At 31.7% G+C, this 17,224-nt stretch overlaps 2 protein-coding genes across 2 annotated transcripts; one reads left to right on the top strand and one right to left on the bottom strand.

The window, feature by feature from the left end:
• Window positions 1-4,984: 4,984 nt before the first annotated feature.
• On the bottom strand, window positions 4,985-5,707 carry LOC148869408 (protein FAR1-RELATED SEQUENCE 5-like). The gene has a single exon (XM_088969909.1). It carries the CDS (start codon window positions 5,705-5,707, stop codon window positions 4,985-4,987), a length of 723 nt encoding a protein of 240 aa, XP_088826035.1.
• A 6,932-nt stretch (window positions 5,708-12,639) lies between these two features.
• On the top strand, window positions 12,640-13,954 carry LOC148869409 (profilin-like). The gene is made up of 3 exons (XM_088974107.1): window positions 12,640-12,898; window positions 13,227-13,364; window positions 13,529-13,954. The coding sequence occupies exons 1-3, from the start codon at window positions 12,776-12,778 to the stop codon at window positions 13,661-13,663; spliced, it is 396 nt and encodes a 131-aa protein (XP_088830233.1). The 5' UTR covers window positions 12,640-12,775; the 3' UTR covers window positions 13,664-13,954.
• The last annotated feature ends 3,270 nt before the right edge of the window (window positions 13,955-17,224 follow it).

The raw sequence follows: 17,224 nt of genomic DNA on the forward strand, positions 1-17,224 counted from the left end.
CAATTTAAGAAAAGAAACTAACACCAAGAAAAATATTATGGAACACTTACCGTAACTTGAAGCTTGACATTCAACTCTGTTTCTTGATCACCTTTGATGCTTAATTTGGATAGATAACCTCAAACAAAACAATGGAGAATGTCATCCAAAAAGCATTGATATGGAATATTTAAGCTACATTTCTACCTTTTATAGAGAAGAAAAGGTTGCCCACTCCTTTTACATTTCAAACAAATACAACCTTAATAAAACCTCTTTTCTAGCATCCAAATAAATGAAATTATAAATAAACACAAAGTTGTGATGAGCTGTTCAAACTGATATCTATCCTATTAAATTCTTGGGTGGGACCATTCTCTATGGGTCCTAATTCTGCAAACATGAGATATGAACAATTATGGGGGTCCCTAGACTGTTATAGAGGTCCTTTGTTTGATGGCCAAGCTCATGGCCTTATATAGACCACTCTCTAGAAAGAAGCATGGGATCTATGATTTCCATCACTTTATCGAGTAAAGATGGACAACAACAATATGGATTACTAATGCGTCATTATCTACATCATACAAGCATAAACATGAGAAAGCAATTTTACCTGTATTAGAAAATCATATTGGTTTTGGACCATGAAGATTTTTTCATACTTGTACAAACCACCACGTACCATTCCCTACAGAGTACATAGATTTCTGGACCTAAATAGAAAACAAAACTAACTAGTCATGGAACATGGCTGGTTTTTCCACATTAACAAGTTATAGATTGTTTCTTCATGATATGTTGTAAGAGTCATGTTTTTTTTTTTTTTTACTGCTTAACACTAGTCAGAAGCTTCTTCCTTGGGTACTTGAAGATTCCAACCAGTCTCTAGTTGTAACCTAACCTGACCAACCCAATTTGCTCAGTCCTTAGTTAAATCAGTTAGCAAATAAATAAACCAACCTTAAAACATAGCTATAAGCTAGCACTAAAAAAGCAATATATAGGACCATACCCCATTATCTTTCTCCCTTTCTCTTCATTTAACCCCCCTATGCCCTAACTCATTTTGTTCCTAAAGCTTCTCCCTTATTCTGATTATGCTCTAGAATCTATGTACCATTAAGAAGAATCCATCTTAAACAATAAAGAATAAAATATCAATTGGGGAAGTGCATAAATAACATATAAGTGATCTGTTATAATGCCTTGGGTTCTATGTTTATACTTAAATTGTATGACCTAAAGTTACAAGCTTCTTGATTGAACTTCTTGCCATGAGTTTCAAGAATACATCAACTCCACCTAGTTTGGAAATAAATTGGTTCTTAAAACTCTTCTATGATGGAATTTCCTTATCCAATTGGGCCTGAAAATTGGATACACTAGTAATTTCTCTCCTTCAAGATTCCAAAGTGCTCCTTCTATATTCTCTCCGACATAAGGTTTGATAGAACCTGGAGAGGGCTCCAAGTCCTAATGCATTAAACAATGGTCCAGTGGGTCCCAAGTCCTAATCCTGTCTTATGTCAGCACATAGATGGAAAAAGTGGTGGTAGCTCTTTCCATGGTATGCCTGAATTTGAGTACTTCCAATATCAAGGGCTCATGCTAAATGGCAAATCTGTTTATTTTTGCTCTCACATTGAAAAGCAACATGGAGTAGATTTTTGCAATTATGTCAAAAATATTAAGTATACCTTTCCATGCATATTATTTTTCAAAGTTACACTTGGCTAAAAATGATTGGATTTGGATTTGTTACCATATGATGATTTTATTAATTTGTTTAATGCCCTATTTTACGGTGTTTGCAGTTGACATTGGAATCAACTCAAACTTGGGCTAATACAGTATTGTATGAATAACATAGGCACGTGTCACAATTAATTTGGGATGGAAAGGTTAGTGTATATTGTATGGTTGATTTAAATTATGATAAATGAACTCTCATTAAACTAAATTGTATTTGTGCATTCAGAAGTTGTTTGAGATCAAATGATAAGCAAATGGTAGATGTAGTTGCTTTTTTTAAATATTTAAGGTGGATAGGGCATTTCCAATGATAAGCAAATAGTTTGAACTACTTCCAGGTGGCCCGATGACTCAGAGGCCGAAGTGTGTATTAAAGAATGTTGATTCACTTTGAGATTGTAGAACTACATTGCCCTCATAAAGTTATGAAGCAGTTTGGCTGGGAGTAAAGCATCCCATGCATGTCTCGTTGTTCCACGATATAAAAGGCATGATCATGTATCACATGTGAGGGATTACGCAGAAGAATGCAAAAGAATAGATTGAAGCATAGGATGTTGATTGTATGCACAAATCTTCTTGTTGTGGAGCTAAGGGTGAGATTGAAACCAACCCTAGTTCCATGTTATGTTACCAGAATATCTTGCATGGTATGCATCAATTAGTAGACCTCGAATCCACCCTCCTAATGGCGGAATTGATAACTTATAGTGTGGACTTGGTGAAATAGAAGTGAGCTCTCATTCTGTTATTCTACCAAAAAAAAATAAGATGTTGTCTCCCATGAAGGATATATACAGTATTAATCTTACCTTTATTAAAATTAAGTTGACAAAAAGCAACAAGTTATTAAAGAAAATTGAAGTAATTTTATAATTTTGTTATAACTTATAGCATCAACCAAAATATCAATACATACAATCTTGTGTAATATAATGAAAAAAGAATTTACGGTATTAATCATATTGTATTAGTGAATATAGCATCATTTCTTTAAATGTTTTGTTGTCTTCCTTGCCTAGGAAGGTGGATCAAAGAAATGTAGCTTGTTTCTCTCCTGGACTGATGGCGGCTTATGTAGGGATCCACCTTCCTTCTAAAATGCCTCATTGACCGAAGAGCCAAGCTAGCGCAATAAGCAACAAAACTTGCACGAAGGGCGTTTTCTTCTCTGCCCTCTCCTCTCCAAAGGCCAATGGAGAAACTACATCCCTTCTCATTGTTAAATTGTTACACCAATTTAATTAATATAGCTTTACACTTTATAATTCACTCTTCACCTAAAGCTTATATGGTATTAATTAGACCATATTAATTAATACAACACTAGCTTAATAAATGTTAACAAAGTTTGTATGCCTGTAAATGATTAGTTATCGATTTTCAAGTTATTATACCAATAAAAAATATGAAGAAAATAAGGAGCTTCTTTCATAGTAATATAGCTTCTAACATAAAAAAAAAAAAAAAAAAAAAGTACAAATTGTACACAAGGATTTACAAAAAAGGTTATCATATGCAAAAAGGAGATGAAATTTTTATCTGTAACCAACTTGTTTATAGAGCTCCAAGAACTCATTTTTCCCATAATTTTGTGAAAAAAAAAAAAACTGAATTTGTAGTACTAAGGAGAGTTGTTGATAATCCTTGCATTTCTCTCTTGCCAGATACACTAAAAGGTTGTTGCTAGAGCTATGTTTCAAGCCAATTTGCCTTTCATAGAAAGACCACCTATATTCCAGCCTTGAAAAATTTGTAGAACTAATTCTGGGTAGCAACCTTTCACTTCAAACAACTTCCAGATCCACTATGGTTACACTTATTTAAAAAGGTACCAGATAACTGAGCCTATATAAAAAAACACGAATGAATAATTATGTAATGGTACCAATCTTTACTATGAAAATTTTAAAATTAAATGTTCATTTTCACTTGTAATGATTGAAAAATGTTATGTTCTTTAACCAAAAGATTGGGTTTCATGTGCCTGCTAGAATATTGTGGTGGCTGTGAAACAAAAAAAAAATAATAATAATAATAAGTAGTCACATAAAAATAAATTATAATAAAAATGTGCAAATATTTTGAAATAATTTCCTAACACATTGTAGGCATGGCAGGAACATTCAACAAACTAATGTTTCTTGGTTTTAAACCATGCCTACAGAAAATTGGTTCCTATAATAAAATGGTGTTAATATCAAAACTTGGTTCATATACAAAGCAAAATATTTACTTAAAGCACTACCAGTGTTCATGGGAAAAGTTGCTCTTCGTTTTGTGTTGTTCTCTGTATTCTCTTCTTAGAGGCTTTCTCTATTAGAACGTTCATCCATAGATGCATCCTTTTTTCATTTTGTCCTCTTTGCTATAGCTTTTTCTAAAGCACTCAATGGCATTGTTAGGACTATCATCAAGTTGTGTGCAAGGATAGTTGTTGATAACTTGTGCTTCTATAACCTCTAATGCAACGGTTGACTGATCAAATGTTGTGAGTTTAAGACATTTTGTAGCTTCTTTCAAAAGTCTTTGTCCACTATCCATAATAAGCTTATAAGATATCTCACTAGGTGCAGCCCTGTTTGCTATTTGAGTGAACAAACGAATAATTTCTCGGTAACAAATTGATGTCTTTGTTGTTTGATCAGAACCCTTGGCAAATCCACAAGATGCCCCAACAACCATGGCCTTTGCATCAATAGCCCATATTATCAATATATAACGTGGAGGAATTTTTAGAATGCACCTATAATCAAATACCTTCAATGCATGCCCGCATAATATCCCAATATATTCAAACTTTTTACAACTGCAACAAATAGATATGTCTACTGAATCATTAGTTACCATGTTCTCTATTTTTCAGAGACACTATGTACTTGGTTGTTGTTTTGGATACAACATGATCATCTTTAACTCTACTATTCAATTGCTTGAATACTTCCTCACAAAACATGGAAAAAATAGGTGGGTGTAAATACGACCAACATAATTTAATATATCCACTTGCATATATTGGAACGACTGGAATGCTTTGTGTTGTTGAAAATTCAGCTTTCAACTCTTCATACCGCCTACCAGCAACCACCCTTTCAAAATGATGAAGGAATCTTGATATGTCATGCTTGATGTTAACATATTTCTTAAGAGAGCTATCCATACTCTCACCTCTTTGAGTTGTGCTCATGCCAGCGGAAAATGCTTGTTTTCCAAACACTAGTGCCCATTTATGCCTTTTGTCATATAATTTCTATAACCAATCATTCTCATGAAGGTTATACTTGTTGATCCGGATTTGCCAAGCATCTTCAAATTCGTCCACATCATCACAACCATACATGCAATGGCTAAAGCCTTTAGAAAATGTCTTGAACTTCTCAAATGCACCACTAATTGTTTTTGCCATTACTGCATCATCATCTATTAGAATTGTCATTGGCTTCTTCTCACTCATTGTTCTAACAAAAGTATCAAATAACCATTCAAAAGTATCTGCAGTTTCATCGGTGATCTCATAATCCAATACCATTTGTCCATCTGCCCAAAATATTTTTGTAACTAGATCAACTTGGTCCAAATGAATTGCATATACAAAAGAGGGATCTTTCAATTGCATCTCATGAAAATATTGTAGAACACCACCTGCTTCTCCCTTTACCATTTTGCCAGTCTGATATGAATGCAAATAATTCTTTAGATCCACAAAAGTGAATCCGACATTTTCACGCCCACCATATTGCTTTGACATCAATTCCATTGATGATTTTGGAGTTATCCCTGAATCACCTGCATCTCTAGCCTGGGCAGCTAGTTCTTCAAGGATATCTATTTGTGATTTTAACATATGCACTTTCTTGGAAGTACATACCATGTGGTTGTGAGCCTCGACAAATCCAACCACATGAAGAAAACCATCTTCCCGAAAACTTATCTTCAATGTTACATCTCGTCTCTGCCTTACGATGCTTGGCATTCACCTACGATGATCTTCAACCCGCTTCCCTTCTCTAGAGCAACAAAATTTTCTAAATTTCATTTCACCACTCCTATAACATAGATTTCTATTGGATTTTCGAACACTAAACCCCACCATTCTAGCATACCTATTGTAGAAATTTTATGCTTCATTTTCCGTCATAAAAGTCATGCCAATTCTTGGAGCCCACCCTTCAGGAATATGGGCACTATTTTCTTTGAGCTTTTCTTTTGTACTTTCATCTAATCTTGATTGGACTTCATTTATAGCCAAATCATCAAAAACATCTTTTCTTTTATCTTGAACAATAGACTTGCCTAGTTCATTTGCCTTTACTAAATCATGAGCACTATCACCATCTAGTCCAAAAAACAACCTCCACTGAGACCCAGTTTCCATACTCTCCTATTAAATTCTGTTATACATTACATTAAGTTTACACAAATATTAAAAGCAAAAAAAGTAATATAAAGAAACAAAATATCCAATACTCTACTTACAAGAAAAGAACAAGAGACTTACAAGGATTTTTAAAGGAGGTATTGGCTTTAGCAAGGGGGATAGAAATCCAAACAAATTACTGTACACCTCAAGGTAATCCTGATCCAAACCACCCTTCATAATAAAGAAAAGAACATTAAACTATGAATTATGATGACTTTTGTAGATTTAGTCAAAATAGTAAAATATTTAGTATGTTTAAGGACTAATTTGGGGGACCCTTAAAACTAAAGGTCATCATTGGACAATCTACAATGATGTGTATGATTTTAACATGTGATACTGTTGTATCATGTGGTTTACATTGAATCTGTATTGAGCCATGTGATTTATTTCAAATATTCTAAACAAAGGCATGCTTAATTTGTATCCCTTTTATTTGGTAGAAATTATAAAAGAGTCTATTCATATGTAGCATGTGCCAAAATAGTCTTCAAAACATACATCATTCAAAATCTTCTAGTAGTCTAGTTCATCCCAAGCTTTCTTTCTTTGTTTGTTGTTATGCTTTGTTCTTTGAAAAATGAATTAGAAAGGGAAAATTTTGATGAAGATTGAAAAAGAATTCATAGAATGCATCAAGGACTAAAGGGTATAAATAATTGCCCACTTAAGCTAAAAGATGCAGTGAGCCAGGCAAAGAAAGGCTTAAGGGCTAAACTAAATGGTTTAGCCACTTCAACTATTACCAAAGGCCCTTAACTAGTAGAAAGTGGATATAGTTTTATGAGTCATGTGACTCATAAAACAAAGGAACACAATAATAAATGGTATCCAAAAAAACAAAGAAATACATCATAAATTCATTTGAACCAATGAAAATAAAAAATAAAAATAAAAAAAATAAAATCAATTGTCTAGTAGGAAATAAATAAATTGCAAAGAATTGGAAAGAAAGCATAAAAATCAATTGTTTATTTCAAATCCAAATTCATAGAAAAAATCAAAAAGAAAAACCAAGGGTTCCAAACCCAAAGGATTATTTATTATTTTCCCCAGCACAATATAGATAAAAAATAATCTTGTTCTTATTTAACCTTTGAAGGCCATACAAAGTACAAAGGGTTTTCATTATGACGGAAAGAAGAAAAGCAAAAAAAAAAAAAAAAATCAATTGAAAAAAGTTTGTACAAAATAGGGCCAGTCTCCATTTACATTCAAGGTTTGTAAGAAGGGCAAAAAAAATCCATCTTAGAAAGGGATTTGTTTTTTAGGCTCACCTTCAAATTTACGAACCATGGGTTACTTGGTAACAATAGTGTGTAAAGATGATCTAGTTTTAAGTGGAACCAATCCACTGAAGTTGAAAGCCATTGTAATCAATAATTTCTAATCAAACTACTAAGTTGTTTTACTAATGTTTGCTTTAGGGTTGTAAGTGGATTGGATTCGAATCGGATTTAGCAAAATTCGAGTCCGATTTGATTTTTAAAAAACTTGCATCCGAATCCAATTCAAACTCTAATTGGATTTGAATTTGAATCCTCAAACACTATGATTGGATTGGGAATTTATCTAACTCCAGTTTGATTTTTTTTTTTAAATACGAAAAAATGAAGTAGTTAATTGCTTGTCAACTTTTATATATAACAAATTAATTTAACTATAACATGCTAAATATATATAAATATATATATATATACATTTTTACAATTTTAAATACAATTATAATATAATCAGATTCAGTATTTACTCGGATTAGATGGATCCAAATCAGAAACTGATCCAATTATTAATTAGATGCAGATTACAAAATCTGAACCCAATTAGATTACATAAACATCACCACAATCGGACAGTGGATTTTCAAGTATGGTTTCCATGCTTGATATTGTTAAATCTTCAATAAAAAGGGAAAGTAATAATGTAGGCTTCAAACATTAAAAGATAAAAGAACAAAAGAAGGGAAAACTTTGTAAGAATATAATAAGAAAATTCACTCCAGTTGCTTCTTTTTTGGTATTAATGAATATCAAATAAAAATATATAAGTTCCAAATCAAAAGGAAGGCCATACTAAATTTTTCTCTCTAATTGTATTTTGAGTGGAAGATTTTGAATGGGTCAAGAGTTTTAGACTCTTAGGAATGTTTTCTTTTTTTTTGAAAAAAAAATATAAATACTAATAACAGTTGAACGCAATAAAACACTTGAAATGAAAAGTGGAAAACATAATAATAAAACACTTGGATTGAATCACACCTAGAACAGAAATCTTACTATCGTTGCAACCAGAATAGAAGCTTCTCAAAATTCGGTTGCCCTTGTTTGTCGTTTCTTGAAAAACTCTGAGGTTTTGGGCACAATATTTTAAAACGTGGAAACAACTCTTGAATGAGAAAGGGTGACAATCCGTTGTTCGATCCATTGAAGTCGTTGATACAAAGTAGTATAATAGATTTTTGCAAGTCACTTGAACCTTCAATAGAGTATAAGTTTTTAGACTGAATAGATTTTTAGTGGTTCAATCTTTCACCTTGTTCATCGCTTCTTCTGAAAATGTAGAATGTTTTTCCTCTTTGCGTTTTAGAACAGTTCCTCAACGATAAAATGCTTGGCGAGTAAGTTGGAAGTTTTTTCTTTTATTTTTGAGTTGAAAAAATGTAAAGAAATAATTCCTCAACACTTCACTTCTGACCGTTACATTTTTTACGTCACTTAAACCATTTACGTGTTACAAGGTGGATGGAAATACTGCCCACGTTGTAATAATACGTAGATGTGTAGCTCTTCCGATTCCACAAGATGTTTTTAACGAGTGACAAAATGACACTCTCCAAAAATACGCTCTCAGGGAACACGCGATTCCCACAACATCCACGTTTAAATATAAATGCGTGTGCGACATTTCCACGTGAGAGAGAACAATTTTGTCAGTTTTCTCAAAATAAGAAAATTGTTCAGAGTTCATATCAACGTCCCACTGAGCGCGCCCCACAAACGCTCGACATGAACATCTCAGCGTGCATTGAAAATATATCCAACTGCATCAAGGACGACGAACGATTAGGGGTTCCGATGAGTATTCCGGTTTTGCTCATTGTCGACGGCGAACGACGATGAACACCCGATGACCAAGGTAAACCCTGTTGGATGTTTACATTTTGTTATGATCCCAATTTGGATGGCCCTCGCTGGGTCATCACAATATGGACAGTCCTGTTAAAGTTGTATTATACTCCTGTTTATGCAACAAATACATTTTATCATCATCTTATTGAGATCTGAATCCAACGGTTTTACCTCAGAGGAATACGATCTTTGTTGTGCTCCAAGGATCTATACTCGACTCCATAGAGATTGTTTATGACTAAAACCTTTTATGTTGTATTTTCTGTGATGATCGGCCATCCGACGTCCTAGTACTCTCAGGTTTATTGATTCACTTTGAATGTCATAATAAAGTGAATTTAGCTTTGTATTGTCCTAATTAAATTAATATATATTAAAAAGGGTAAATTTCTTGAAGTATCCTTAGTTAATTGATTAAATATATTTTTACTGTTTGAAAATTAACTAATACTATCCTTGTGATTTAGTTAATTGATTAAGTGTATTAACTAATACTATCCTTACTGTTGCTGACAATTGACTAATTCTACCGAAAGTACTCTTCGCACCTCCATTCCGAAAATACCCTACCCCTACTGTCTTCTTCTTCTTCTTCTTCTCTTTATTAGTATTCTCAGACGGGACGAAATGTGAGGAATCTGCAAGTTGGGATTTAAAGATTGTATTGAGAGGTCTGGTTGTATGTAATTTCGAAAATTTTAGATGATACAATGGAGAATCGAGTCAAATCAGATTGTTATCAATCTAAGGCACATACATGTATGAAGGACCTCTTGCGGTAGTTTCTCAGAGATGTGAACCTCACAAACTCAATGGAAGAGAAAAAAAAAAAAAAACTAAAACCTTAAAAGAAGGAATACAGAAGCCACAGAAATAACCACAAATTCCTTCGATCTGCCGCTGCAAGTCTTTCTTTCAACAAGTCACAAGCTCCTATCCATGCGTCGCGGTGCTCTGTCTCGTTGCTCTGCCGCTGCAAGTCTCTCTGTCTCTCTTTTGTTCGTCTCTCAGAGCTCGAACTTTAGGTAGTCATCCTTCATCTCCCCTCCCCTCTGCAGATGAATCCCCTTCCCTCTGCTTGAAGCAGATCTGGGAGTTACAGATCAACATCACATTGGCGTTGGATTGTATATTGCCCAGATCTAGGAGTTGCAGATGTCATTTGATAGATCATCTGAGATCTAGGAGTTGCAGATGCCATTTAACCAGACGCAGATGCAGCAGACGAGCACCGCTAACTGGTTCCCTGGCAGCTAACGGAAACCATACTTGGTATGTCACAGACGCTAGCGGACGAGCACCGCCAACTGGGTTTGTATTTGTACTCCCTTCCGTCCAAGCTCCCTGGAAACTAGCTAGACGAGCACCGCCATAAGAAATTGAGAAGAAACCATGGCTTCTGAAAACCCAGTTGACGGTGTCTCTTTCTCCCAGGGGTCGAGAGCACTGACCTACTTCCTTCCATGTCTCTCTTTCTCCCTTTCTCAAATGCTACCAAACTCATGCAGCCCCACTTCGAACAAGCCCTTCAGAGTCTTCCAACTGTCAACTGCATAGTCTCCAATGGCTTTCTCAGTTGGACTCTGCAGTCAGCGTCCAAATTTGGTATCCCCAGGCTCGTATTCTACGGTATGAGCAATTATGCCCTGATCCTCAACCGCCTCGTGCGTCGGGATCGTCCAACTATGGTTTCCATTAGATCGTTATCTCGTCCAGCTAGCGGTCAGGGAGCTTGGACGCAGATGCTGAGGGATGATGGCAAGCGGTGTATCGATGATTCAGTTATTCTTTAAAAGGTAGAGGAGTAGGGTCCGCAGTCCGCTAACATTGCAGCGGAATAGCTGAGACCTGAGGCCCATGAACTTATTTAAAGGGTAAAATTGTCTTTTTATTTTATTTTTACGGAAAATTAAAGGATTTAACCATAAGAAGGTATTAGTTAATTGTCAAAAATTTTCAAACAGTAAAGATACATCTAGTCAATTCACTAAATCATTTTCTAATGAAAATGGTGAATTGCATTGGAGATTCATGATTGATTTTCATTTTCTATTTTGAATTTATTATTTTTTCGTGTTGATTTTAGGAATACAAGGAAATCCCAAGAAAAGAAGTTTAATATGTGAAAACTACGACAGTTGTTCTTGATAATCTGAATCACGTTATATAATTCATAATGCGAATAGCAGCTTTCGATCCAAAGTGTAAGTACTTGCGTAGTTTATCCCTCGCAATACAACTCTAACTAACTGTCTATGCTTAACGATTACATTTGTCACTTGTCTATGGGAAGACTTCTTTCCCTATTATATTTATATATATTCTCCATTCTCTATTGTAAAATTTAGTATAATACTATTAATAGTATTATGATATTATATGATAAAATTAATTATAATACTAAAATAATAATATTATAATATCATATATTAATAATAATATGATATATTATGATAGTAATATTATAATACTATTATTAATACTATGATAATATTATATTATAATATTAGTATATTAATATTAATATATAATAGTAATATTATCATAATATGATAATATATTATTATATTAACAATATTAGTATAATAATAGTATATACTATATATTAATATAGTACAATAGTATAATATTATGATATGATAATATTATACTATTAGTATAATACTATAATATTAGTATAATAGTACTAATATATTAGTATATAATATTAGTATATTAATATAATATATTATATTAATATAGTATACTATATAATATATTATCGGTATATTATTATACTAATAATAATAGTATTATTATACCAATAATACTATTATAATATTATATATTAATAGTATGTTAATATAATAATATTATAATTACTATTATAATAGTATAATAGTATATAATAGTGTAATATTATAATAATATATTATTATATTATAGTATATACTATAATATTATAATAATAGTATATTATACACTATTATAGTATATATACTAGTATATTATAATAAAATATTTTACAATTATAATATATTATATAATACTAATACTATATTATTATATTATAATAGTATAATAGTATTAGAATATACTAATATTAAGTATTACTATTATATTATATTACTAGTATACTAACATAATAGCATTATTATAGTATATACTAATAATATACCAATATAATATACTATTATAGTATACTATAGTATATTATACTAATATTAGTACAATATTATGAGTATACAAATATACTAATACTATTTGTGTATTAGTATATACCTGCGATCCGTATTTCATGCTAAATTTGATCAAGTCAACATTTCTAAATCAGTAATCCATCGTGCCATCAAATCACACACAACACATTCTCTCTCCCTCTCCCTCACCTCTATTTATTTCCTTCTGCTTATTCAAACCCAGAAGCAGCGGAAGAGAAGAGAAGAGAAGAGCTCGCTACGCAGAAGAAAACACAAAATCCAAGAGAGAAGGAGAACGATAAGAAGAAAGAAAAATGTCGTGGCAAACTTACGTTGATGACCACCTCATGTGCGACATTGAGGGCAATCACCTTACCGCTGCAGCCATCATCGGTCACGACGGTAGCGTATGGGCCCAGAGCAGCTCATTCCCTAAGGTTTATTTACGAATCCCCATTTCTTCTTCTCTGTCATTGTCATTTCTATAATAATCCGACTCCGATTGGTTACAAGGTTTCCTTCCGCTTATAGAGAAGCAATCGAAACATGATGGTTGTTCTTTGTTTCAATTCTGTTGTTGTATATTTGATTACCAATCAAGTAAACGTGCATCATTTTCTTGAGTAGAAGACCAGTCTAGTAGGCATTTTTTTTTTCCATTTTAAATTTCTATTGGGTGATTCTTCTCCCAAAATGTCATCGTTATTTCGTGTAGAAATTTCTAACAATGCAGAAATGGGTGCTCTTTTTGTTGCATATTTTTAGTTTGAGACCGAGGAGATTAATAGCATTATGAAAGATTTTGCTGAACCAGGCTACCTTGCCCCAACTGGCTTATTTCTTGGGGGCACAAAGTACATGGTAATCCAAGGAGAGCATGGAGCTGTCATCCGTGGGAAGAAGGTGATTTGATGTTTACTTTCTTCCTTCTTTAACACTGTCTGCCTTTAAATCTTTCATACAATCTGAATTTTGATACAGAGGACACTTGTAAATGCTCTTAATTAGACTGTTGTCAAGAAAGATTCATCAACTCCTGTTTAATACTTGTGTATTTAATTTTGCAGGGATCTGGTGGCATCACCATAAAGAAGACCAATCAAGCTCTAATTTTTGGTGTCTATGAGGAGCCCGTGACTCCAGGACAGTGCAACATGGTTGTTGAGAGGTTGGGGGATTACCTCATTGAACAGGGCCTGTAGGTCTCCATATCAAGACTCAAGAGTCTCTCCCTTGTCTTTGTTTTTTTTTTTCTTTTTTCCCCCATTTTTATGTAATTCTTTTTCATTTTTGCGTCCTCCCTCCCCATGAAGTGCCAATGGAGATGGTGTAGATAATAATTGTTTGAGGACGGTAACAGTTATTTGGAGTCTTAGGGGTCATCATCTTTTATTTTCATGTCTACCATATCTTCTGAATTTTGTTGTTGGTCATTGGGTTCTTTTTAATGGCCCTACAATATCAATTCCCAATTTTAAACTGTTTTTGATGAATCATGATCTATTAATCACCTGGAATTAGTACCAACAGTTATATTCTAGCAATTTAAACTGGTTTTGATGAACCATGATCTACTAATCATCTGGAATCAATGGTGGTGGAAATGTTGACGGTGTTGTTTTGTGGTTAATACTTAATAGCCACTCTATCAGTTCCTTCTATCTGGCGGACTGGGTGTCAAGTACTTAAAAATAAACTCTCTTTCTCTTATAGTCTTATGTTACACATATAGAAAAGAGTAGTAGTATGTTTCTTCATTCAATCAAAGATCACCTTTTTAGTTTGGCTTTCGCTTCAGCTTTACCACCTTCTGGGTTGGTTTTTGCTTTGGATCCCCTTCTCATTACCAACTCTAGTAACGCCTTTGGATGAAATTGGTGCTCCTGTGTTCATAATTAGTTTCTTAAAGCGAGCAGGAACCGAGGGAATTATCACTGGACTGACATATATTTCAATAGCAGTAAGGTTTTGGCATCACCATCACTCGATGTCCTCCTCTTTCATATGGCTATAGGCGTATAACAGACTCTTTGGTGGGAGGAATTCAGCAGTGTATGTTGATTGGAGAATTGTAATCCCAACAGTCGTTAACAGGGATAAGTAAATATTTACGAGTATTACTCCCAACTTGGGTTTGCCGTTTCCGATTGTTTTCATGTATAATAAATACAATTGAAAACATGGATTTTCCATTAAGTAACCACATTGCGATAATTAATTTTTTTCTACATAATTACTATTAAGTTTTCAAGAAAAACTAATTTTTTATATAATTTTCATGTTCATAGGCATATACTTTACTGTAGTATATTACTATTATAATATTATACTAATATACTAATATAATATTATTATTAATATAATAATATTATAATATATTACATTATAATATATTATTATAATAGTATTATCGATATTATTAATATAATATTATTATAGTATAATATAATAATATTATTATCATAATATGATAACAATATATTCTTATATGAATAATATTAGTATAATAATAGTATATAATATATATTAATATAGTATAGTAGTATTATGTTATGATATGATAATATTATACTATTACTATAATAATACTAATATATTAGTGTATAATATTAGTAATAGTATATATAATATAATATTATATTATAATAGTATATCAATATAACATACTATTAATAATACTATTATTATTATAATAATATTATTATAGTACTATACAGTACTATATAATAATAATATAGTATATTATACTATTATAGTATACTATTAATAATATAATATACTATACTATAATATACTATTATACTAATATATCTATATATATTAAAATTGGTTTGTCCACGTCACCATTCCTCTCCTTTCTTGAAACCCCCCTTCCTAATTTCATGTTTTTTTTTTATTTTTTTATTTTTTTAATTCCACATAATTAATTATTATCAATTAAACCAATAAGGAAATCACATATGCTTAACTATTTCTAACAACCATAAAGAAAAAGGGATTTGCTTTTCTAATGTTTAGCCAAGTGGCACCACTTTCCCCCACTTCCTCCTAAATTGTTTTTAATTCCTATTTATCTCCTAAATTATCTCTAACTCATATTTACCTCTTAAATTATCTCTAATTTAGTAGATAGATTCTCTCCTAAACTATTTCTAATTCCTATTTATCCTCTCCCCCCACTTTTTATCTATATCTATCTAAAGAAAGTTTCAATTAAAAAAAATTAGAACTATTTAAATGTTATAACAAAATTATATACTAAATTTAAAGTATTTATTCAAAACACAAAAAATTGATAGATTTAATAATATTCATATTATTGATAATTCAATATTTTTACAAAATTCATCATGAAACTATGTAGTAACAATATAAATTATAATTTTATGAATTATTCAATTTAAACATTATTCAAATAATAAAAAATTAACATTAAAATAAAACATTACTTAAATATTTCAATAACTAAAAATATTAAATAAAAAACATTAAAATAGCTAAATAATATAACAAAATATTTAATATTACATAATAAGATTAAAATAAATAAAATTCAAATAATGAAAATTTTAAATATTTTACATATTATTTAAATATTTAAATAATTAAATATTTAACATGACAAAATTTTAAATAGTTAAAACAAAAAAAAATATATGTAATAAATTTAAAACAATCTTAAAATTAGAAAAATAATTATAATGGACTTCATAATATTCATATTAATAATAATTTAATATTTTACAAAATTAATAACGAATTATATAATAATAGTACAATTATAATAAAAGCCATTTACACAGGAGGGCATCCATCGTATCTGTGCTCAACTTGAGGGGGTGTTGAAGAGTGCTTCAGTATACAGTTCAAGGGAATTTTACATATTTACTCCTTTTATAATCAAAGTCATAAGTTACATATGTAATCTGCACATCAATTATAAAAGCCTAAGTGAGAGGCATGGAAATACAAAATCACATATTTTCTTAGTTTGGATTCAATAATCTAAATTGCAAGAAAAATAACAAAGTATATCATAACCTTGTATTGACTATGAAATATACTTTCAGAAAAAATTCTCCAATAGTTGTTAAAATTTGGAAAAAAGATTGCCTAATAAAAATATGTCAAAATTTGTGTAATACCATCCATCAAAATATTGTGAACATCTTGTATTTTTAGGGGCATTTTGTTGATATGGAGGTATATTGAATGCATAGTTTTGAAATGCCGCCCTATTTCCTAATATTCCATGGCATACTTGTATTTCCATGTGTAAAAAAGGTCATTGCCCAATGTTGTTCCCAACTATTTGGGGTCTTGGGAGGGATGGGATTGGTTACAAGCCTAACCTTTGGCACATTATTTTTCCACAAAGTGGCTGATCTCATATTCGAGTCCATGTTCCATTTCCATGGGTACCGAAATTATTGACATATATTCCCCAGTGAAAACTACCAGTGCTATATGGAGTACATGAGATAGTATCTTAATATGATGAGTTGGCAGCATATTGCAGATATGTGGATCAACAGTATTATTGCCCACGTAGCACTTAATGAAGATGATGACCACTTTGAGCCATATCAAAATTCTTTTTGAATGTGATGTTGAATCTTAGTTTTTGTTTCTGTAATAGATTGATCTATTAGAATCATTTCAACTTTCTGTGAGTTTAAATTTTTCTTGACTTACTCTATTTTGTTGTTTTAACTCTTAAAGTCTATAGGACAACTTCACAAGCATGTTATTGTATCTATTAG

This window comes from Nelumbo lutea, chromosome 2 (genome assembly GCF_056320005.1).
Source record: "Nelumbo lutea isolate HS-2025 chromosome 2, American lotus-T2T, whole genome shotgun sequence".
Lineage (NCBI taxonomy): Eukaryota > Viridiplantae > Streptophyta > Magnoliopsida > Proteales > Nelumbonaceae > Nelumbo > Nelumbo lutea.

Bases quoted from the DNA above. Each gene is read 5' to 3' on its own strand.
- LOC148869408 (XM_088969909.1), bottom strand. From the start codon at position 5,707: ATGCCAAGCATCGTAAGGCAGAGACGAGATGTAACATTGAAGATAAGT.
- LOC148869409 (XM_088974107.1), top strand. From the start codon at position 12,776: ATGTCGTGGCAAACTTACGTTGATGACCACCTCATGTGCGACATTGAG. The intron at 12,899-13,226 runs GTTTATTTACGA...GCATATTTTTAG, and splicing joins AGAGCAGCTCATTCCCTAAG to TTTGAGACCGAGGAGATTAA. The intron at 13,365-13,528 runs GTGATTTGATGT...TTAATTTTGCAG, and splicing joins CTGTCATCCGTGGGAAGAAG to GGATCTGGTGGCATCACCAT.